Genomic DNA, 25,358 nt, shown 5'->3' on the forward strand with positions numbered 1-25,358 from the left:
AGGATGAGATGGGCATGGCATGCAGCATGAATGGGAGGAAACAGGAACACATATAGGATATTGGTGGGAAAGCCAGAAGGAAAGAGACCATTTGGAAGAACAAGACATAGGTGGGTTGATAATATTAAAATGAATCTTAAAAAGATATAGGATGGGGTGGTATGGACTGGATGGATCTGGCTCAGGATAGGGAGCAAGTTCTGAAAACATGCAGTGCTTGGTGAGGGACCCCCCCACACCACACACACACCAATATCACATTGCAATTCATGGCTGATAAAGTTTAAACTAAACCTAATATAATGCAACTGAATGAAATAAATAAATAAATAAATAAAGCTTGCTTTTGAACATCCACTTGAAAGCTTGTTAAAAGAATGTGTGCACTATCCACTGTTCCCCATCCATGTGTTATGTAAAAGTACCTACCTAGTAAAATTCACATTGTTAAATTAAGTAACTTTCAAATTTTGACACAAATAGAAAAGAACTCTAAGGTTCATATTCTGTGTATTGGTTAGAACAGTAAGAGAAGCAGTAATGTTTTAAGGCATTTTCCCATTACAAGCACTAAGGAAAGGGATGGGAAGAACTGAATCTTAAAGCTGTCCAGGTCTGCCAGATGTGTGACAGCTTGTAATAAATTGTTATTTATATTGTGGGTCCAAAATGAACATAGATATCTAAGGGCATCATTTCCTTAATTAAGTAATTCTTTGTCATTGCCATTATTACTGTCACCATCAAAAAAAGGTTTTCATGATGGCAAAAGTAAAGCTTTTGTAGTCTGGTAGGTCACTACAAGCATTTACAAGAAACATACTGCTTCCGTATTGAGGCTAGAAGATGAGACAAACAAGCTTCTCTGAAATCATCAGAAATCACAGCACATCGTTTCAAATCACAGAAGACAATATTCTAAATGCCAATTGTATGTGGACCAATCTTTGAAGGTGGTGAAACGGTGTCATAAATTTAGCAAATTCAGCAGGGAATGTATCTTTTATTTCAGCTCTACATGACTTGGAATAAAAAATCCTGTAGAAACCAGGAGAATTAAATTGTTTTCTCTAAATTCATCCATTTTCCACACTGGATAAATAAGATCCATGGTATCAGACTGTGTTCTTTTGGATTGTGACACTGTAGTCCTGTAGGTGCATACCACCATTTCAGAGAAACATGCTGCAGCCATCTTTAGGTTTGAAGTGTACAGGACGAGATACGGGCTTTAATATACAGGCAGGTTGCCAGGAAGATGGTTACTCAGACCATTAGAAGAGGATAAGGAAATGGAGCCCATCTGGTCCAACGGGAATGGGAGGTAGGAAAACAGCCCTTTTCAGGGACTGCACCCATGTCTGGATCTCTAGGCCAGGATGCTGGAGTTGCTGAGAATATGAAGACATAAGTGTGACAAATTACTGCACCAATCTTAAAGAAACTATGTACTAATTTTCAATTTATTGCACTAAATTAAATGAGCTACAGTTTATTTCTATTTTACATAATTTTAATTAAAATAAATATTACATTTGCTAAAATATATTACAGTAACATAGTTTCCACAGCAGTGATACTGTGGCATTTTCAGTCACTGAAGAATGTAAAAGCTGAAGAAATATTGTTGCAAATAAATCATAGTTTACATTCAGTTAGGTCTTTAATTAAAAGAAATACTATTTTATAATACATAATATATTACAACATAGGTATATCTCATATATAGACAGTTTGAGTAAGTAAAAATAAATTCTTGGAATTCAGAAGCATCTAACATATTTCACATTTTGATTTACATAAATGTTGTTAAATTATAATGGAATGCTATCAGCACTGTGAATGTCAGTTTTTATCACTGAAACATGAGGCTTGGCAAAATGTCATGACAAATAGTGCTGTCAAATGAAATATTGCCTCTCAATCTTGCCACAATTTCATTTTATACTCCCAACACGACCTGTAGGAATTCTGAAGGCTGCACAATGATGCCAGTCATATAACATGCCAAGTTTGCCATATGAAGTGCTTTGTAATGTTAGTATCACTTTTAATTTTGGAGTACGTGTTGCCACGGTAGCTGGAACAGAAAAAAAAAAACATCCAAATCTCTTCTTCCCTATTATTTAAATTTGGTCTGTATATTTGATTTCTGTACCATATGTTTACTGCTTTCAGCCACAAAAAAGTTCATTGTGGATGAAATACTAGGTTTTTTCTTTTCACACATATCTCTTAGGGCCAATCCACTGGTGAATACTGGCCATGTTTTCAGCTCTCCTTTATATATATGAGGAACTGGAATTTAGTCATATTAGGATAACTGCTTCCTTTTAAAGTGAATGGAGGTGCAATGCACATGAGTTAACCATGGGGCTATCTGTAGAGCATGCTGTAACAGGCTGAGACATGTTAGTGTGCCACAGTTGGCCAGGGAAACACAACTGGATGTTACACCATGACAATGCATACTGTCGCACCTTCTTCACAGTGCAGCTCATTTTGGCAAAGAACAAAATTCCAACCATCATCCAGCCACACTGCTCTCTCCAGATCTTGCTCCATTTGAGTTCTGGCTCTTCCCGAGTCTCAAGATACAGCTCAAAAATGTTCTTCCATGGAGAAAATTCAACAGAACATGACAGCAGACCTCACAGTCATACCAGATGAGGACTTCCAGCAATGGTAGCACTACTGGAGCAAGTGTGTATGGCAGAAGGGTGACTTGGTTAGTTTTCATTACATATCCTTCCATATTCAGAATTATGTCTGAATTTCAGGAACTTTTCCATCCTCCTACAATATACACACTGTTTTCATGTCTCAATTGATATGTTACATGGCCTTTCAAGCATAAAAGAAACTGTGGTGTGGTAATAAGAGCGAGCAATGGAAAGCAAGGATGGCAAGAAGAGTGTACAGCAAAGTTATCAGAATCATGAAAGTGCTATCAAACATTACACTTCATTATTACAACCAATAATACCATAATCAACCTCTTTATTACAACCGTCACAACACAACACATATCAAGATCAGTGCCTAGTTTCAGCTCTGCTACATGTTTTGGCTATCAATAGTCATCATCAGGCAAATACACGGTTAACATATATACACCACTGAACTGCAGTACTAGAAAAATTGGATACAATACTACTAATTATATAAAACACTTGACATAAAATACAATAAATCAGATTATATAAAACAGAAGTTATAGTATAAAATTCTTAGATTGATGTTTTATATCATCGAATCTGTCATTGGTTTGTAATTTCATTGCGTTCCCATGGACAAATTGGAATATTCTATATTTTGTGTATATAAAATTGTGTAGGAGGCTTGTGATGTAGATGTAGTAAATTAATGTTAATTGTTTACTTGTATGTTTACATTCCCTATAGAATGGACAATACTTTGTAAGATGAGGCACCGACTTAACAATTAACATTAATTTACTACATCTACATCACGAGCCTCCTATACAATTTTATATACACAAAATATAGAATATTCCAATTTGTCTGTGGGAACGCAACAAAATTACAAAACCAACGACTGATTCGATGATATAAAACATGAATCTAAGAATTTTATACTTGTTTTATACTATAACTTCCGTTTTATATAATCTGATTTATTGTATTTTTACATCAAGTGTTTTATATAATTAATAGTATTGTATCCAATTTTTCTAGTACTGCAGTTCAGTGGTGTATACATGTTAACCATGTATTTGCCTGATGATGGCTATTGATAGCCAAACCATGTAGCAGAGCCGAAACTAGGCACTGATCTTCATATCTATTGTGTTGTGATGGTTGTAATAAAGAGGTTGTATATTGTAACACAACAGGATGCATGAAATGAAAAAAAGGAAATACCATAATCACTCAAAGAGAAGACATTATCACACATCCCAGATTCCTCCATTACTATGCATTACGCTCCTGATTCATGGGTTAATCACTGTTTCCAGTCTCATCTATCTGCATATAATATTTTTCTCTTACATACGAGCTTCTAGAGAGGCTGGCGCATAAGGCTGACCACCTTACCACCATCTGTGAACCGAATGTCTAAAGAAAATGTGGGAACCTCGACGTCTCAGAACCCTATGGGCCTTTACGACCTGTTATAGGAATAAAAAGAAAAGCAAGCTTCTGGTTTCAAGGTTTAGACTGGTAGCTGCCTATCTGACTCTTGATCAATGTACATGAGTTTCTGTGATGTTTCAGCATACACCTTCACAGCTGTGATTAGCTATTAGTATTCAAAGTTGAAAACTTAACATATGGATAAATATGGTATTGTGTTAAAGCATGCCAGACTAGCTGCCATAAAATTTGCAACCTGCAACTTTCACATTGGTTTCCTCAAATCACAGCACTGTATTCTAGAGAACTGTCTCCACCAGGTCATTGTTGTCATCCTCATCATCATCACTGCCAACATTTTCAGATGAAACTGCTACACTACCTCCATTATTTCTGTTCACACCAACCTGCAAAACAGAGAAGAATGCATGTCCTCTGCCATAACACCATTTCCAACCTGCTAATGTTCATGTGCAGGTAGCTGAGGACATATCATTATGGCAGAAGGGAAAGGGGGAAAGATTAATTGGCATGCACTGCAGAGGAACTGGCAATCAATGTCATCCATACACTTTTTGGTGCTGATGTCCTCTGTAGATGTTATCGTTATAGGGGTCTGCCAATTACAGCTGAAATAAATAATAGGTTGCCTCTTCAGGACCAGAGCTAGTTTTCAGTATACAGGTTTGTCTAATTCCTATACAAGAATTAATTTGTATAATTAATTATGTATCACACAAGATTTTATATCTATGTCCACAATCCCTTAATAATGATGTCACTGCAAATACCATTTACATAGACCCTATCTGACTCGCTAAGGACACAGACAGAATAACTGGCAGCTGGGTCAGTATACTTGCAGAACAAATATTGTTACTGTGGTACCATTTCTTTCATTCTTGACTTTCTCTTTGGACCCTCATTAGCAGCTGAGCAGCAAGAAATGCTGTATCTTTATCAATAAATGTTTCCTCAATCATAAATAGTCGAGGATGAAGAAGTATACTCGTGATGTAAAACAGCACAGTTCCTTCCTAGCTCAACTTGAACAGCCACCATATCCCTGGTCCTGACTATGAATGGCTGCAACTGATCTACAGTGTCAGGATTCTTTTCCTTTCATTATAATGTTTCTGCTTTCCTTGTGTCAAGATGGAATGATTCATGCTCAATCAGAAGACACTTCTAGGAAATTTAATGCAAGTGGATGAGGGCAAAGTGTCATGAAAATAATCTGTTACTGTTAGTGGGAATCCTTCAAATATGTCAGACATATACTGATACTGTTCATACTGTCAAGAGTTTCTCATTTATAGTCTTTTATATTAAATTAGCACTAATGAACAGCAATTTAAAAGTATGTCAAACATGAAGATATGATGGTTTCAGAGCCACTTTAGAAATGATGGTTATAAATTATGTGGAAAAGAGAGAAAATGTTCTCTTTTCTCATATAACACATTCTTTGATCGATTTCATGCAGTCAAAAATTTTCTAACATCAAAGTAACATGAACTATATCCTGAGAAACGTTAGTTGCATATTTTATGGACCTTACCTTTCAGATAGATTTTTCATGAAAAAAATGTAAATTATGCAAGTATATACGGTGTAATAAAAGGGAGGTAACCTTGTGGGTGCAGTTCAAGAATAATGGGTCATGAATGTCTGTTTAAATGGAATCATCATCAAAGACATGAAAAATATTCAGTTCCATGCATCACATGGCTGACTTGATCAATTCAAGAATCATACTGGCATTGTTTGTAGGAGAATGGTAGAGTCATGAAGCATATATTTTTCATTTTTGATGAATCATGTATAAGGCTGATAATGCTGCAAAGACAGAAATATAGCCAGAGTTTTGTGATGATCTCACTGTTTGCATATGTTGCAGATTAATAGATTATTAAGTTGTTACTGTTATGGTACTCATGGTGCATTATTTATTTATTGGTACTGTTCACTGTTATTAAATATTTTGTTATTTTGGAGATATCGTCGATTCTTGGGCAATGCTCAAAGCTTGGACACCCCAGCCCATCAGGGGAGCACTGGGGACATAACATGGAACCTAGGACAAATGATGCGATTGTTCCCCCTCCCCCCATACTGTGTAAGCTAAAGAAGGAAGGAGTGATATTCAAACCTGAAAAAAAAAATATTTCTCAACATATCCTCTACCAACATTGACATGCTTGTCCCATTGCTTTATCAGTATGTCAAAATTCACACCATAGGAGTCTTTTGATTGCAGTCTCAGCCACTTCTGCACCTCCGTTTCAACCTCTTCATCATCAGCAAAACGCCTGCCACTAAGGCGGCTTTTTAGCAGACCAGATGGAAATCACTAGGGGCCAAGTCCAGGCCATATGGCAAATATTCAAGAAGTACCCACTGCAGTTCTTGAATTCCCTCCTGGATTGCTCAGGCTGTATGAGGTCTGGCATAATCATGACGAAGCAGCACTCATCTTGCCAGCTGGCCTGGACATTTTCTACAAACTGCAACCTGAAGCTTCAACGGAACTTCACAGTACAATGTAGATTCATATTTCCACCATTCTTCTGAAAATGGCCTAACAGTACTGCCTGAGAATCCCAAAACACAGCAAGCATAACCTTCCCAGCTAATGGCATAACCTTAAACTTTCTGGCTGAAGGTGAACTGGGGTGTTTCCATTGCACTGAAGCATACTTTGATCCAAGTTGGTAGTGATGCACACATGATTCATCCTCAGTAACAACCCTGTTAAGCATATCTTCTCCTCTATATGCAGACCATAAGAGATGCTGCAAGTACAGACATATTCAGTGAATTTTTTTCTTGACCCTTCGGTCCTCTGGGCACCCACCATGGACACACTTTCCAAAACTTCAAATGATCATGCAACATGCTGTTATGTTAAACCATGGGAACACCCTAGCACAGGTGCTACAATGTCTACTGTTATACTCCTGTCAGCTTCAATTAACTCTTCCACCCGCACAACAGTTGCATCTATTGCAATCTCAACAGGGCAACCTGATTTAGCATCATCTGCGGCTTCCAAACGTCCATGAGAGAATTTCTCGACCCACTTGTACATCATTTTACAGAACAAATACTTCCCACCATAAACAGCAAACATTTCTTTATGACTATCCTTTGCATAGAGTCCTTTTGCCCACAAATAATGAACAAAACGCTGTCTTCAGCAATACACTCCTCAAGCAGTCTCCATTTTGACTACTGAAACCAGCCTCTGAACATGCACATGCACATCTGCTACCTAGACTGTAACAAAGCCAGACTGTGCTGTTACCTAGTGATGCACACAGAAAACCTATTACCTCCATTAGAGTTGTTTTACTTCCATTTGTGACCTATTTACTAACTCTACCTCATATATAGTCATGAAGTCACTGAGATAAAATAAACGTTTTTTCTGTTTCTCAGTATAGCCTTTCTTAAGTATGGTGCACTTCCTCTATTTCTCAGGCTGAAATCCCTGAAAAACAGCAGCCTCTTTCTTGCTCCTCAAACCACTCTGGAACAACACTTTCAGGTTCACATTGCTCAAGAACTGACATCCATGCAGGTGTTTCCTCAGGTTTCAGAATGGGAAACAATCACTGGAGACTGGGTTTGGGCTGTAGGGTTGCTGGCTTAATTAGTGAAAGCCACAGGCAATTAATGCTTTTTGTGATTTGTGTACAGGACCAGTGTCATGAAGAAGCCATAACCCACTCTCTGGGGTATATAAAACATGGTTATTTTGGAAAACTGGATCTGTTTCCATCTTCAGGTGTGTGCACATGCGCACACGTGAGACTTACATTCATAATTTGTTAAACTGAGATTCTCATTGTTCTATTTTGAAGTTCTCACAGTGGTTATTATGAAATTATATCTTCTGGGATATAATGCCATGCAGTCTATCTTGCTACCTGCTTTGTACTGATTTCTTGATTAGCATAATCTTCAATCATGAAGATCAAGACAATTTGTTCCTCTGAAATATCACTGGAGTACATGGCATTATAACCCAGGAGACATAATTTTTTATAGTTTCATTAATTTGAATTTCAGAAATTCCATATAAACTACCATTTATATGTACAGGGAGCTGGACAGGAAAAGAAAAATATTTTGTAAATCTGGGAAGTTCGTAAAACTCAACTCTGAGTTTATTAATCTGTCAGTGTCTATGATATAATCTGTATATAAAACTCCTACACAAAATAGTCCAAAAATATTAGTTCATAAATTTCCCTACATGTTGGTTTTATTCTACTGAACATCCTGGTTTGACAGAATGTAAAGTTTAAAATGTAACTAATAATATATAGTATTATCAACCTATTCTCATTTTAACTAAACTGCCTACTGGTAAACTGGGAGATTTATGTTGCATTTACTACCTGATAAGCCACAACACTGGCATGGTCCAATTTTCCAGGAACCATAGCAAGTTTCTCACACATTTTCCTGCGTCGGGATCGCTGTTCAGCTCGGCTCAGCTCTGTCAACTCTGTGCTGCCTTCTACTGTGGTGTAATATAAGTCAGGGTCTTCAAGAATGTGGCGCTTAGCAGCAGTTAATCTGTTGACATTACACTCAAGTTTTGATAATTTCTGACATAAACAATATACTTAAAGGACATGACTTTGAGATAGTCTACACAACAATAAGTTCAGAAAATAAATAAGAGAGAGACTATCATGTCAATATCGGAATTATTTTGCTGTTAATGACTTCCCTACATGTTTTGACCCTTACCTGTGTCATCCTCAGGCGTACATAATTACTTGGTGTTAGTTTCTGAGTTGTATCATTTACTCAATAAGAATTCACATTGTATCCATGTTGTCCTGATAGTACACTTTGTTATTTAAAATAATTATAAGTTGACATAAAATAATATTGAACTGGTAACAAATTAGAATATGTAAAACTGAAATTACTGTTAATATTCCTAGTTACATAAGTAATATTACAATTTGTTATTTAAAATAGTTATAACTTGACATAAAAATACTGAACATGACTATGAAGAATGCCATCTTCTGGATGCAGTGCTGTGCACATTTTGTTAACAGATGTTCCAGAGGAATGCATTGCCTCCATCTTCAGAGTATAAGAAATCCGCGAGCAATGAACCAGCGTGAGCAGGTGTCTGCAGACTCAATTTTGCCATCCATCACAGACAAAATGAAATACGAAGTTGAAAAAGCACTCGTGTAAAAACAATGCATGTTCACAGTGAGGTGTCACATGGTAGACTGATGCAAGAGGCTTTCAGAAGCATGACCTTGGCCTCCCCTCTCATCTACTTTCACAGAGGCAGTTATAACAACAACAGACGGGGAACTTTCTGATACAACTTCATATGATGCGAAGATGTGGACCGAATTCATCTGCAGGATTTGAAGTTCTCACAGAAATGGTTATGAAGATATGTATCTTCTGGGATACAATGCTGTATAGTCCACTGAAAGTCAACCAATGTTTCTGAGGAATGTGTGCCTCCATTTTCAGGGTTGAACAACAGGCCAAGAAACAAACAAATATGAAGCAGGAAACAGTCACAGCTAAGCTCTAAATGCTTCATGCTGGTTTCTTGCTTCTTTCACCCTGAAGATGGAGGCAATATGTTCCTCCAAAATGTTGGATGACTTTCAACAGATCACACAGCATTACATCCCACAAGACAGAATTCTCTGGATTCATGTGGCTCAAGACCATCCAGTGGTGGACTCTTCTGAACACAGTAATGCACCTTCAGGTTCCATAAAATGTGGGGAATTTATTGATCACCTCAGTGATTATTAGCTTTTCGAGATGGACCTTCCTCAAAGAATTTAGTACTGCCCTTAGTGGACACTATTAGAGCATATAAAGTCCTGTATAATGGTACATTAAATAGAAGAGAAGGAAATAAAATATTCATAGCAATTTCACTGTACATCAACAAAGTAGGTCACTGCAAAATAATCATGTATGTTTCATTGTACCTGTAGATTTAAGCAGTTATACAAGCAGCCTTATTATCCTAGTTTATGTCCTACAAAAACACAGGGTCTGCTTTGATCCTATGCACATGCATCCACCTACCTGGTGGCAAAGTCTAGAAGCATCTCACATAATGTTTTTGCATCTCGACAGGGTGGCCCATCACCAGAAACTCCATTCTTCAGCAAGTCATCCATCCTCAGCAATGAAAGTTCATGACGCTGGTAGGCCTGAACAGTGGGTAAAGAGGTGGAAGAAGATAAATCTCCACCAGGGGATTTTGATGAACCATGATTTGGAGCAGCATATGACATCTTGACTGTACTAGAAGGAACTTTCAGATTTAAATTATCTGAAGGTGGAAGCACAGCAAACTTTCCAACCTAGAAACATTTTGAGAATCCATGTCACTGTAACTATGTGCAGCTCAAACAAATGCATGCTCTAACAAGAAATGTTACTTTAAATCGAGTCTAGCAGAAAGAAAACTCACTCCCATATATACAAAAATCATCTATTAGGTCTATAGAAAACAACTTCTAGCACCTGAATCACAGAAGAGAACTTATATTTCACCTAATGACAGTCAAATGTTATTAAGTGTGATGGGCTACTCTTGGAGAAGTATTTCTCTTCTATGTCTCACATTTCATTCTGTTAAAATTCTGCTAAAAGCATTCAAAGAGTTGTGACCCCTTCTCTTCTGCAGCAGAGCAAGTACTGCACAACAAAGGGCTGTGGGATTTTTCATACATGCAGTATGCAAAGATGGTTCCATGGAAGCTGGTGATACAGCAATCTGCAGTAGTAATGCTAAAGCAATAATAATGCATCCATATTGTGATATGTCTGCTGAAAGCCAGAACAGCAGAACCACAGAAAATGTCAGTTGCTAGACAATGGTTCTGTAAGCACATTTCTACAGCAACCAAATCAAATGACTGCAGCAAAAGATACACATGAAACAATCAATAGAGTAATTGTTGGTGGGGGTGTTCTCTGTTGGGTCCATGCTAAGGCTATATACTGGGAAAAGAACCTAAGTAAGAGGGGGGAGAGGGAGGAAGTGGGGGGGAGAGAGAATGTGTGTCTGTCTAAGTTTGAGGTTGTTGTGAGACAGTTGCCCTCTGGCAGAGGCATGGTAGGTGGTGGAATCCCCATTGTTGTAATTTGTTACATAACAATGTCTTGTGAAGACAGTAATGAAGCAACATCTAGTGAACCAGTAGATAACCGAGGACAGTAAGGTGCATACTACAGATTTGTAAAGTGTAGTCACAAGTCATGTAAGAGTCCAATAAATCTGATTACCAATACAAACCCCACATCTAGTCACTAAGCAAGTGACCATATGAAATGCAGAGAGAGAAATATTTCCAGGCTGAAGAGCATTAATGCATGAGAAACAACACTGTACAACTTGCAATGGAAAAAGATCAATATCAGATTCCACCAACAAAGAAGAAATGTCAATTCAGGTTGTGCAATACCAAAACTAGACATAAAATGAATCTAGGATTAATGATTAAACACAAATATAATAACCTATGGCAAAATCAAATTAGGAACTGATACAAGAAAAGAATACCTTTCCCAATATATAATATAATAATACAATATATATTGAAGGGACATATGCTATTGGAATGAGGATATTTAACCATCTTCCTATAAATATAAAATCATTATCATATAAAATTGAATTGTTTAAACCAGCATTAAAGAGATATCTTTGCTCGTGGTCATTTTATTCATTAGAGGAGTTTTTTAATCAAAATAATTTGTAAATACTGATTGGATGTAAATGGGATTAACTGTATGTTTTATTTTTTAATTTTAATTATGTTAATTACTTAGTATTATGTGATAGTTTTATGATTAATGTTTAATGATTGTGACGAATGAACTGGAGTAGTAAGAAGTAAAAGGTTGTATTTCTAACAGTGTATGAATCTATGTTGTTATGATATGGCTTGATTTAATGTTACACCATGTATCTTTTTATGTTTTGTATGAGATTGTATAAGTTTGACTAGCTCTATATCCTATGGGTGCTAAAGCCCCTGTACAGGATTTGTGGAGTTATTTAATAACAATAAACAATAAACAAGTGTGTTAAATATTTCATCATACTAACTGCTCCATGGAAAAAATGCCAAAAGATTTTCATATTAATGATTCTTCATAAATGTCTTGCGAGTATGCCTTATGAAAGACAAGTACAGTTAATTTGCAATTGTCTGGACACAGATTATCTAGCATTAATATTATCCATGGCATGACTTTTTTCATCTGTGTTAAATGATCATATCTGAAAGTTATTTCCAAACAACACATTCCACCTTCACATATACATGTATATTTATAATACATGAGCTATACTTATGGCTGGCAGACCAAATGCAACATACTGTCATGTGTAAGAGTGACTATAGATGGGGTTTGGATTGGTGACTTGATTTAATGACCACTTTATACACTCATGTCTCAGGAATACATTTAACAGATCACTGACACACACAGACTAGTGTCCTCAGTCTAGCACAGTCTCTGTTTCCTGGCAAAAAACTTTAACACTGGAACTATAACTGCCTCACTGAATTACACACTCCAAATATCATACATAAAGTCTTCTCTTCACAGCCAGACTTTCAACCGAGAACTCTTGCAACTAACTCACAGCCATTTCACACTAACCTCTTAGTCTTCTGTTCACTGCCCGACTATCAACTGACTAAGCTCTAAACCTCTTGGTTATAACATCTTGGCACAGGCCCGAAAATACAACTCTTCTATTGCTGTGTTTGGATTCGTGGCCACAGAGACGTGTTTACTGCACCACTGTGTAGCAACAGCCACAGCATGGGCCACAGAAAACACTGTTCCTCTGTTGCTGTACCATTGCCTAGATATGGGGCTAGTACATTAGTCCATCTCCACAGTCACTGCATAGTAACAATGCCACTTGCTACAATACATAGATGATCAGAGCTACAATAAGATAGTAAAAAGTCTCACCAAGTAATGAAAAAACTTAAGCGGACAATTTCTTCCCTGATCTGACTGAATTTGAGATCTGTACATAAGAGCTATTAACTGTTATAAAACTGTACAAAACAGCTACAAAGAGATGGCAAGGCCTTTGCTGATACTAAGATCAAAAATTGGTGACACACATGCTGGGATGTAATGGTTCAAGATGTCTCTTACGAAGGCCTCACTGTACACGAGTTTCATACTTTAGGGAACAAGAGTATCAGTAACATAAAAAAAAAAAAAAAATATAATGACACATTGCTTTTTCCCCTCTGCCTTGTTTTCTTATATACCCATGATATATATCACTTCTATAATTTTCAAAGCAAACTGTATTACTGAAAGAAAGTTACTTCTGTAGAGGTGGATGTTCATAAAATGCTGAACACTTGCTGTACAATTATAAATCACACATGAAAAATACAGCAGCAGTAGAACTTTAGGTTGCGAACGGTAGTTAAACAAACATTGCAACCCTTTCCTCATTCCATTTAATACACTAGTGTGTAGTGTTACCTCACAGGTTTCTTGCTTAGCTTACTCTTTGACCCTGAAGATAGAAGTAGCATGTTCCTCCAAGCATCAGTGCACGTCTACTAGACTACACAACATTACATCCCAGAACACAGTACTCTGTTATCAGTCCAGTTTTTCTTCAGGTATTCACATTTTAAATGAGATGTTTTACTATGTTAGAAGTGCCAGAGCCCTTTCAATTTTATCACATTCTACTGCATTAGGGGGAACAAAGGGTTAAACTGATGCATTTTCTACAAGACACCACAAAAATGAAAGTCAGACCTCTATCATATAATCTGTATTAATCAGACAGCAATCACTCGAGGCTTGCACTTTCAGCAAAAAGTTTATGAAGCTCTCACTGCAACAATTATGTTACCACTCTCTATTAATCCTCTTTCCCATTCACCTTCTTACTTCAGTATTTTCTGATTATATAATTCATTCTTCTCTATGCAATAAACTCACCACTGGGTCAAAGTTATCAGAAACTCCATCTGAAGTGATGAAAACAATATCTCCTGACTCCACTTCTGTCATAGAACAGGTCAGATTGTTGAGTTCTGGATTTTGTCCATCCACTGGTCCCAAAGCTCCCAAGGCATCCCGCATGTCCCGCATGCAATGGATATCATGGGAACCTGCATGTATTTCATAAATTTAGTACATACAGTAATTCTAAAACAAATGGAGATCTTCCTGTATAACAGTATCTCTCACAAAGCAATACATAAAATCCATGAAGTAGGGTATGTAAGTAGTTCATAAAATGTTCATTCTAACGAGTAAACGTAATATCTAAAAATAAGTGAAATACATAATCTTCTAGCCCAACTTCTAAACACACATACTACTACACAGCACTAAGGCTTGAAAAATAATACAGATGTGGCAATGTTTCTCTTTCATGTATCTGCAGTGAAAAGTTATGACATTCTATATATTAGCCCTGCCATTTTTGTCTGTCAATCAGCCTGATACTTATAACTAATGCAAAAACACTACAGAAAAGCTATATTTATACTTATTATTATAATACATACTTTCAATTCTTCAGACGAATCACCAAACATAAATCATATTGAAGCCATCAATACAGAATATATCTGGAATTTGCAGTACCCTGCCCTCCACAATATACAACATATATAACATCAATTACCCCTACAAAGTACATACCCCATGCACAGTATCATTCAATGCACACCACCCTTCCTACCCCATTCTTCCTAACCCCTTCCCCCACACCTTGCACTAAAAACCCCATACAAAGTGGGCAAAAGTTTTCAACCTGCAATTTAATTCATACGACAAGAATATTAAAAACAGACTTACCTACAATGATATTTAATTAAATTATAATTAACTATGTCACATCCTGAGAAATGGGTTGTATGAGATGGGACTAGTACAATGGATCCATTGTATAAGCAGTCCAATGATGTATGTTGACAATATTTGTAATATTTTAATACATCTGATGATCATATAATGTTGAAACATGTAGTGAGTATATTTAGTGAATAAATAATGATTTCATTGATAACACTCATGTCTTCAGTTGTTTATTTATAAGTTGTGGTGTGATAGATGGACTGATATACATAGCATACCTCATGTTGCTTAGGTGGATAAATACAGTTCAGAGGTTCAACAGTACCCTCAAAACAATATTAAATGACACATTAAGACACTTCGTCTCAACAAATTACATGCAAATCTTAAGATCTATGAACAACATAATAAACTCAGTTGGTTTCAGTTAGCTACCTTCTCCTTTTTCGCTCAAGAAAATGAGTTCCCTGCCATGGACCATGTGCCAAAAGTTTGCTCACCCATAGACCATCCACCCTATGAAAAAGTGTACAGGGTACCTTGTGTATGCAACCTTATGGAAGAAAAGTCCTATGAAAGTATGTTTAAATTTCCCACTGGCATATCAGTGCTGGAAGTATGTTCATAATAGAATCTAGTAAATTTACGATGATGATGTTAGGGTCAATATCACTTAATGACAATTACAAACCCTTGTTCCCATTGTGGACTGAGTACATGAAATACATGAACAAGGAATCAAAACAGAGTATGCCTTAATTCCCTATTTTCTCCTAACTAAATGATTCATATGTGAAAGCCATATATATGAGTTCCTGATAATGCTAAGAATGAGGAAATTCTGGACCTTTTATGTTCCCTTAATGAATATCTTATTACATAAAGACATATCTTCTACAACCCAGAATGATAAGAAGAGCTCAAGTATTGTAAATAAAATGCAGCTTTCAATGTTTGTTTGACATCTGTTATGCATGCATTATGAAAATCTGTGGTCAACATCCATGTCAAAAAAGAGAACAAATGCTCCACACTAAAATATATTTCCTTAGACTTGAATACAAATTTTCATGCACAGGAAATAATAATGTGCAACATGCAACACACACTGTGACAATATATTATATGTAAGAAATATGCTACCGTCAACACAACAAATATTTCAATTATTATACTAGAACTGAAATATTTGTTGTGTTGATGGTAGCATAGTTCTTACATATTATATATTGTCTGTGACACACAACAGGATGCAACCTATGAAAATAACATAGTATGACACCTGCACTAAAGCCAAGCTTCTACATTTCCATTCTATCCTTCAAAATAAGCATACAAATCTATGTAATGTACAATATAACGGCCTGAAACTAACAGAAAAAGTTTATAGTGTTGTTCACATAAATACACTAGAGAATATTTTCTGTCAAAGAAGCAAATAAATTGACATTTATTTTCAATAAGTTTCCGGATGGCTAACATAGCTTAACGGAACTAAAAGAAAACAAAGAGTTATCTCTTCACTCTGGGTCATGCGAAATACCAAATCAGATGGGAAGTCCCAAATGTGTTCTGAGACTGTAATAACATGGTGGTTGGTTGGGCTACTGCAACACTCAAGGGCAGTTTATAAGCGAGGAGCTCTAATGGAGATGATGACTGACCATGGAAACTTAAGCATCCAGAAAGAAAAACTTATCCAAATGCTACTCTGCACAACACAAATGCCAAATGGATGCTGTGGGATTGAACCTGGGCCTTGTTACTGAAAAGTTTGAGTCTAACCACTTCAAGAATGGTATGGCCACACCACTATAAGAAATGAAAGTGAATAAATGTCAGAGACAAATGCATTACTTTTATCTGAGTCTGAAGACAAACAAACATCTAAGGTACTTCAATTACATAAATATTTGCTTGCTTTGGGATTAAATCCAGTTCACTCCTACAAAGAATTTGGTGGGCCTTAATTTTGTCAACATACTCACCCTTGGTGATCTCCCTCACACCATGCTCTGCACTGTACACATATGAGAGGCTATCCCCGACATTACATACACAGGCCACGAACCTATCTGAATCTGCTAATGGTAATACTATGGCTGTAGTAAGTGTAGTTAACATCCCAGCTTCCTGAAGAATTAGACTGTGTGCTGCATGGAATGATCTCAGCAATGATACAAACACATCCTGTTAGACAACACGAATTTAGTGAAAATTAAGCCAACTCACTTCACATTTCAAAGTGTACACTATTAGGAACAAAAGCCATTTAACTTAATTGCGTAGCTCATAAACTGGAGTAACACACAATGCACAAACATTCCTGTTCATAATATACTATTTTACCTGATCAAAGCCATGGAAAAATTGTTACCACTATGATGATATACAGACTGACAAACATCTCTTGCAATGATGTCACAAGAGAGGCTCTAGTGGTAAATGGAAATGTAAAAGTAAAGTTATCCCTGTAACAGGCCATGAAGGCCCACAGGTTTGAAGCTCCCACATCTTCTAGACAATTGGCTCACAGATAGCAGTAAGGTTGTCAGCCTTATGCACCGGCCACCTTTTACCCCCCCCAGAAGATTCTTCATACTTATTTCTGTTAGAGACTGAGTCAACCCCAGGGCCATAGTGTGGCTGGAAGGATTGGGTAAAATGAAAAAATCCACCTCATTTGGACTCAAACTCATGACCTTCCGGCTTGTAGCACAGTGCCTCAACCAACTACATTACTGCATACCCCAGGTCAAAGGGAAGGTACCCATGAAAAATGAGACAATAAATACTCAAACAAAATTACATGGCAGATATATTATCTGGAACTTGTGTACTGCAAAAAATAATGTCATTATTATTTATAATATATATAAAGTTCATCAGGAATTATTATAAAATTCTTAAGAAATTCACTATTATATGTAAATCCTTGCAAACAAATACCATTAATAACTCCCCCAACAAATCCACTTTGCAGGGTTTCTACACAAGAACAACTACATATATAATCACATCACATTCGCATATGAAAGTATAGCAACATTCAAAAAGCAACTCGAGTAAACAAACTCTGATTATGTACTAACAACAAGGAATCTTGAGATGCCACCTTTCTTCAATAATATTCAAATATTATTAGTACAAAAAATTATTATGGAAGTCACTAAAGATTATTGTAATGAGCCATTCCTCTTCACTTCCTTACAACTACAATTATGCATGCATACAAAAGCTGTGCATGCACACACATGCACATATCCTACCATATCTACAGTTCTGTTACTTCAATGTAGCTGTAGCCAGTTATAGTTCAAGACTGAAGATCACAAAAGAAATGAGCACAAACCTCAGAACACTAAGTTCCTCATACACATACCCTAGTAGCAGCTGCTGTGAGACATACACTAAGTGTAGACTTTTACCAATCTAACCTACACAAGTGTCCCCTATCACACATTCCTCCACAGCTGTACTTTGTGCGACAGTGTAAAGCAGAGTTGTGCTATCAACCCTATGTACCTATCAACCCATTCCCAGACTCAAAATTCAGGGTTTCAGTGTTTCATTTCTTTCTTTTCATACGGTGCTGAGAACAAAGCAAATGGGAAGCAGACTGGCTGCAAGGAATATCTTCATTATGCATGAAATCCTGTCTATCACTGAACCACATGCAACAGTTTTTACTCCCCTATGCTGAGACATCACTGCCTATCTACTTCACTTGGTGGTTATTCTAACTTACAATAAGGCAGATGATATATACCAGTGATCAAGTTGTATTCAAGATGGGTTCTGGTGCAAGAGTGAAATTAAATGTTTTGTTCAACAAAGAGTTCACATACACCAAGAATGTAACCATGAAATGGTGCCACTTTATGTCTTCAGTGTTGAATTGTACTGTTGTGACCTACTAAAAACTGAAAACTGATTGTGAACTGATTTTATGCAATGTGCGAAACAAAAAATAAACTTAATACTACTAAAAAATTTCATTTTACTTACAAAGCCCTCTGTTACAAAAAGCAGCATCACTCTGCCATTAGCTCCACTACATGCCACAAGCTATACAATCCCTATATCAATGCAACAGGATCTTGGACTCGAACAAACTTAAAGCTTTCTAGTGGGAAAAACCATGTCAAACCAGACTTTTAGAAACACAATGAACTCTCGATTAACCATGACAGAGAATAATAGTGCAGATAATTAAAAACAATGGATAATCCAAATACCATATTTACCTATAAGACTAAAAGACAAGTTTTTCAGATTTGACCATCTGGAAAAACAACGATAATCTCTTATTTGCATATTTAGAAAATACTATGCTCAAATCAATATTTTTTCAAAACTAGTAGTTAATGTAGATAAATGCTTTCAAGGCTGTCTTGTATGTAGTAGTATTCTGTTTCTTTAAGTTCAAGGTCAAGGTCTTTCATGAATCCAACACTGCAGTGTAGGCTTACAGTGCTGGAGCAGTCTGAAGGCAAGTGTACACAATATATCTGCATGTACTTGTGCAGAAAAACATAACATGGTATAAATCATGGGAGATAAGGTTTAAAGTCAAGGCCATACATTGTTACAGTTACCAAGAATATGAGTGTTGCAGCTACACCTGGAAAGCTTCGAAATGTGGTGTTGGAGAAGGATGGAGAAGATCAGTTGGACTGATTATGTGAGAAATGAAGAAGTGTTATTTAGAGCCAGTGAGCAGAGGAATATCCTACGTGAAATAAGAAAACGGAAGGCTACTTGGATTGGTCATATCTTACGCAGCAACTGCCTTCTAAAAGAAGCTATTGAAGGAAAGATAGAGGGGCGGATAGAATGCCTTTTGTGTGTCACGATTTTTTTGGAGTGCACCATAAAAACACTTTAACTGGAAGTAAAATTCATCTTTCTCAACAGGGATAGAACATACATGGAACCAAAATCAGCTATGTCTTGCTAGGCTTGTTGGACCTACAACTTAAAGACAGAGGTATGGTTAATCAGGTTATCAAAGGTCCTCATGATTATGAAAATTATGGACTTCTGGGATGTGATGATGCACACAGACTGGTAAATAGGTATCTAACTGCCAGACTCCATGGTAGCACATCCCAGAAGAATATAATCTTCAATTATATTATTCAAATTAATCTCAACAAAATGACATAAAATCTGGAAACTCAAATGTTATCATACCTATGTATAATTCTTTACATAGTATTCATTCTTATAACCAACATGAACTTAACTTCACAATAAAATAAGGGGAAATTAAAATTCTCTATTACTCACAGTAGTGTTTGCTATGTTGCCAGAAGTAAATACAGCCTTGTTCAGGTAGTCTATACATCCATGGACTGCGCTCCTAGCAGCAATGCAAGCCTTCTCACCCCAATTAACTCCATCAGCTAATGCCAATATAGCAGAATTGGTCCTAGCCACAATGGCAAAACAATCAGCTATCGGGCTACCAGCATGCTGTTTTGTTAGAGGGTGCCTCTCATACAGTGTAGTGGCAGCACCATAAGCCCTATTATTGGGTCGAGACCAATCAGAAACCCCTGCAACTTCTGACGGTGGAGAGGGGTGCTGAACTGCATCTGTAAAACAATGTCACAGTGAAAGTATACAGGAATACAGACAGCAGCAAGAAATTTGAATAAATATTTGTAGTTTGTACTGATATAAAACATCTGGCAAAAATTGAAGTTGTTAAACATATCCTAACTAAAGTGACACAAGCTCTAAGCACAGACTTTCTTGAAGCCAGACAAATGAACCTGCATATGCAAATAGGCTTTAAAGGATTCTGATGATGGTGTATGCTGTACAGAACTATAAGGTTTATTTTGGACTCTAATCCATNCCTGTATAAGACAAAAAACCACAATGTTTTGGAGACTGGATCTGTCTCCATTCTCAGGTGGATGGGACAAGACAGACCTACTCAGTTGGGCCTGTTAGAAAGAGCTAGTCTCAATCACTGGACAACACTAGCTCTTTCTAACGGGCCCAACTGAGTACATCTATCTTGCTCCATCCACCTGAGGACAGAGACAGACCCAGTCTCCGAAACGTTGTGGTTTTGTCTTATATATACCAGACGATGGATAGAGTCCAAAATAAACCTTATAGTTCTGTACTGCATGCGCAAGCTGAAAATAACTGTTTCTGACAGATCAAGGTAGCTCAAAGTGAGAAAGAAAAATAGCAAGCAATTATAATATTTGAGATGTTTACTCTGTGAAGCTGTAAACTAATAAGCTATAATACATAAAGGCGCAGAAATAAATTCAATATCATGAGCAGAAAAGCCAGCAAACAGTATATGGGAGCTATATGCCTAAGGTAATCATAAAAAATTCCACCTGTAATAATGGATTGCAAATATTTACAAGGACTGCAGCACACAAAGTGCAAAAATGCTGTTTGGGAGAATTTCGAGGCAAATTACTACAACCCAAGAGCATGGTAAGTCAGGTATCATTATGATTCACCTAACCAAAATGTGTATTTGATACAGTTTAAGTAATAAGAATGGCTGAACTATTTCACTGTATGTACAGATATCTGAAAACAGACATTATTTGCAATAATGTAGCAAAATATTAGGAAATAAATTATCTGGATGATGTAAGCATAACAACATAATATAGTGTAAATACATTAAATAAATGAATACAAATTGTTTCCTGTTACAAATATGTTAACACAAGTTATATTTCAACTGCTCAACTGGAGAGTCAGCCCTACACAGTGCTCACTGCGAGCTGAGATTGCAGAAATGTTCTGTAACAATGAAACAAGATCATAGCAATTAAGAATGAACATTTTGCAAACACATCTAAATAAACTAAAAAAACAAGCAACTGTAAAGCATCCACTCCTTATATGCTGTTATAAGCACAGTAGAGAACATGGATCATATGACTGCCTTCCCACTTCATATTCACCTCTTCTTCCACAATGCACTTTGCCAAGACTAAATTGTTCAGAGAGATATATAACATATTTATGGCATAAAGGCAGTCTCCTTTATACACATTTGTCCATACAAACCCACAACTGCCTCTTAACCTTAGTATGACATTCAACTTTTTTTCCTTCGTCTTCGCTCTCACTTTGGAGCACAGGGCTAATTTCTCAGTTTCACTGATAATTTTTACAGAGAGTAGGACTCCTTGGACGGGTGATCAGCTCATCACAAGGCCTCTTCCTAAACACAGGACAACACAGACACAGAATAAACGTGTACACACACCAAACATTCATGCCTTGTGTGGGATTCGAACCCATGATTCTGGCTTCTGAGCGACCGAAGACAATACATGCCTTAGACCACTCAGCTACTGTACCATGCGACATTTATCTTAGAAAGCTATATTACAACATAAAGCCTTGAAGAAAGTAACACGATAAATACATTTTCACCCAACAGCTGAACAGTCAGTCATATGGAACAGCAGTACATATCTAACATATAATCATAAAAGGAACTGAACACCTTCTATTAGCCTTAAATAAATAAAAGTACAATTCATGTCAGCTTTAAAATCTGACAGTTCACTTCAATTTTATATTTATATTCACACAATTCTGGGCCTTAATTTTGTCTATACCCTTCTTCCACCATGATAAACCAAGAAAAATTCCATACAACACAGACTAAAATATCTGACCACTCATGAATTAAAATTGCACATACCTCATAAAGATTCCTGCCTTTTGGTCTTGAAGAAATAACATCAAGGTTGCCATCCCCTCCTTTCCCTCTTGTTGCAAAATTATTCAACACCCATAATTACATTCTCAGAAAAGTGAATATATCGAAATTGTATGCAAAATATTGTCATCCAGCATGAGTAGTAAAAAAATCTGTTATTTCACAAGCATTTTCCTTGACAGGATAATATAATTTCAGCTAGCAAATAATTTTACGTACCACTCTAATAATTAATATCAATTTCTAAAATACAATTGCCTTTTTTTTTTGGTTAAGCTTCAAAGAAATAGTCTCTGACCAACTCATAGTGCACTTGACAATAAAAATGAGCTCAGTCCTAAGACTCAATTTTGACAGATGTTCTCTGTAATTTTCCTTGGCCATTCCAAACATATGGTGGACAGTACCACAAAACAAACCACTACTGCTTCCTTCCACATGCTTTCCAATTCTTTATTCATCAATCATTATCCCATTCAATGCCATATAATGTGAGCTATTGAAAATGCAATTAAATAAATCATAAGTAAATAAAAATGACATCTCATCACTCAATAGTATATGGAAGAAACTGTGAAACCACAAGTCAGTGTTTGTGTTCTACTACAGATGAGATAAGAAAATCTATACTGATTATCAGAAACGTGGTTTCAATTTAATTATGTGAAATATTAACAATAAAATAAGCAGAACTACAATCAATGACTGATATTTAAAAATAATACTTCCACAGAATACATTGAGAGCTTAAAGAAGGGAAAATAGTACATGATTCTATCCGAATGTAAAGTGTCATAATGTAAGTCACTAATTCCAGATAAAGTTTTTGTAAATGTGTGTTCTGCCTATGGATATTTATCATGTTTTGTAATATGTAATTTGAGATATCAGTTCAGCTATTAGAAGATGTGGTATTGTCGACGTTCTAAAAGACAACCACGTAAAACTGCAACAATTGTATATATTAAATTGTATAAATTGAATGTACAGAACTGCTGTGAAGCTATGTGGAATGTTCAAAAGTTGGTTGGCCCTGAAAAGGGCAGTTTGTTCCACTATGAGTGCGCTGGTAGAATTTGCTCCTTTGTAGAAGACCAAGTCTTTACAGCCATTCAGCTAGTCTGTCTGGCCGGTGATGTGGTGCTATGTGGACCAGTAGGAACAGCTACCTATGGCATGGTTGCTGGAGAGTTGCGGCAACTACGTTAGCTATCTGGTCACAGAGCGAGGTTGCTGGAGAGTTACAGCAACTATGTTAGCTGTCTGGTCGCAGAGTGAGGTTGCTGGAGAGTTGCGGCAACTATATTAGCTGCCTGGTCGCAGAGAGTGGTTGCTGGAGAGTTGCGGCAGCTACGTTAGCTGTCTGGTATTAGGGCGTGGTTGCTGGAGAGTTGCGGCAGCTGTCTTTGGGGCAATGAACAGCTGATGACTTTGATGACTGATCACTCTGAACTGAATGTGATGACTGATGATTGTGAGCTTTGGGCTCCACTTTTATACCATGCTTGCTGGGAGGAGCTTAAACTTGCAGTTGCGATTGTGAGCGCTGATTGGCTAGCGCACGTGATGATCTACAGGTGGGCTGGACATCGAGTGCTGTATAAATACGAGTGGTGGCAGCAACATGCGGCAATGTGATACTGACTAGGAGTGAGTGCTGTCTGTTAGACCAGTGAAACCGCGTGTTAGTATGTGGGATGTTCCCACAAAGACAAGTAATTCTCATCATACAGTACAGAAATCAAACTAACCATAAATCAAATTCCAAACAATTAGCATCCATAAATGTGAAGGTTTAATTTTTCATCCACCTATATCCAAGCAAAAAAATTCAAGAGCGTTTTAAGAATGGCAAAAACAATACACTACATAATTATCTTCCATATAGAACATATCCCTTCCACAGTGAAATTGACTGAGAAGAGCAGACAAGTTAATGGCTGCTCAACTGATTCCTTACTGACAAAATTAATTGATTCTTTGAGACTGTCATATTGATTGGTGTGCACTGACAAAGGTAAAGGCAAATGTATATGTAAAAAGACACTGTCTTTTTAATAGAAAATATAGTATAGGATCCACAAGATACACAGGTCACTCCAAAAGTAATGCACAACATTTTTATTAAAAATTCGGTTATTTTACAGCTTTGCTATTTGTAGGGTGCATAGAAGGATCCTTCCCACTTCCTGGTTCAACAAGAAAAGTATCAAATCCAAGATATTGTCACGTATTGGGTGTATACGCGACAAATAACTTCACGCCGTATTTGATATAGCGAATTTTATTTCACATTCGCACTTACAATCACCCAAATTACAGATTCACAATTACTGCTATCTGCAGTATCACAAATACTACAGTCCAAATGCCAGAATACAACTGACTGGTTGCTGGTCAACTCGGAACTAACTCGAGGACTGACTGTGAATAGCCTCCGCTGCTCCTTATGTAGCTGCGTTCGGACAATACAGAAAACGGCCGCGTAATAGGCACCACTGTTGTCTGGTGCCGTCGTGCTAGTAACGCTGTGTACCGCTGTTACTACCGTCATCTCTCGCAACCACTAATTACCCGCGCTGCCTAGCAACCGCGGTACCCCTTGATGACATCACCGCTGTTGACTCGCGTTGCATACCTACCAGGATGCT

At 36.9% G+C, this 25,358-nt stretch overlaps 1 protein-coding gene across 3 annotated transcripts in view; it reads right to left on the minus strand.

Moving 5' to 3' along the window:
- Positions 1-1,435: 1,435 nt before the first annotated feature.
- LOC111866588 (PP2C-like domain-containing protein CG9801) overlaps positions 1,436-25,358 on the minus strand; it is a 43,337-nt gene continuing 19,414 nt past the window's right edge. For 2 of the 3 annotated variants that reach the window (XM_023855680.2, XM_023855683.1), the window contains 7 exons: positions 20,277-20,584; positions 16,973-17,174; positions 14,118-14,290; positions 10,197-10,477; positions 8,504-8,684; positions 4,354-4,504; positions 1,436-2,080 (listed from right to left, as the gene is read on the minus strand). In XM_023855680.2, the coding sequence (XP_023711448.1) occupies positions 4,397-4,504; positions 8,504-8,684; positions 10,197-10,477; positions 14,118-14,290; positions 16,973-17,174; positions 20,277-20,584 (1,253 nt within the window). In that variant the 3' untranslated portion in view covers positions 1,436-2,080; positions 4,354-4,396. The remainder of the gene's footprint in view (positions 2,081-4,353; positions 4,505-8,503; positions 8,685-10,196; positions 10,478-14,117; positions 14,291-16,972; positions 17,175-20,276; positions 20,585-25,358) is intronic. The other variant, XM_023855681.1, reaches the window with a different exon arrangement.

This window comes from Cryptotermes secundus, unplaced genomic scaffold (genome assembly GCF_002891405.2).
Source record: "Cryptotermes secundus unplaced genomic scaffold, Csec_1.0 scaffold666, whole genome shotgun sequence".
Taxonomy (NCBI): Eukaryota; Metazoa; Arthropoda; class Insecta; order Blattodea; family Kalotermitidae; genus Cryptotermes; species Cryptotermes secundus.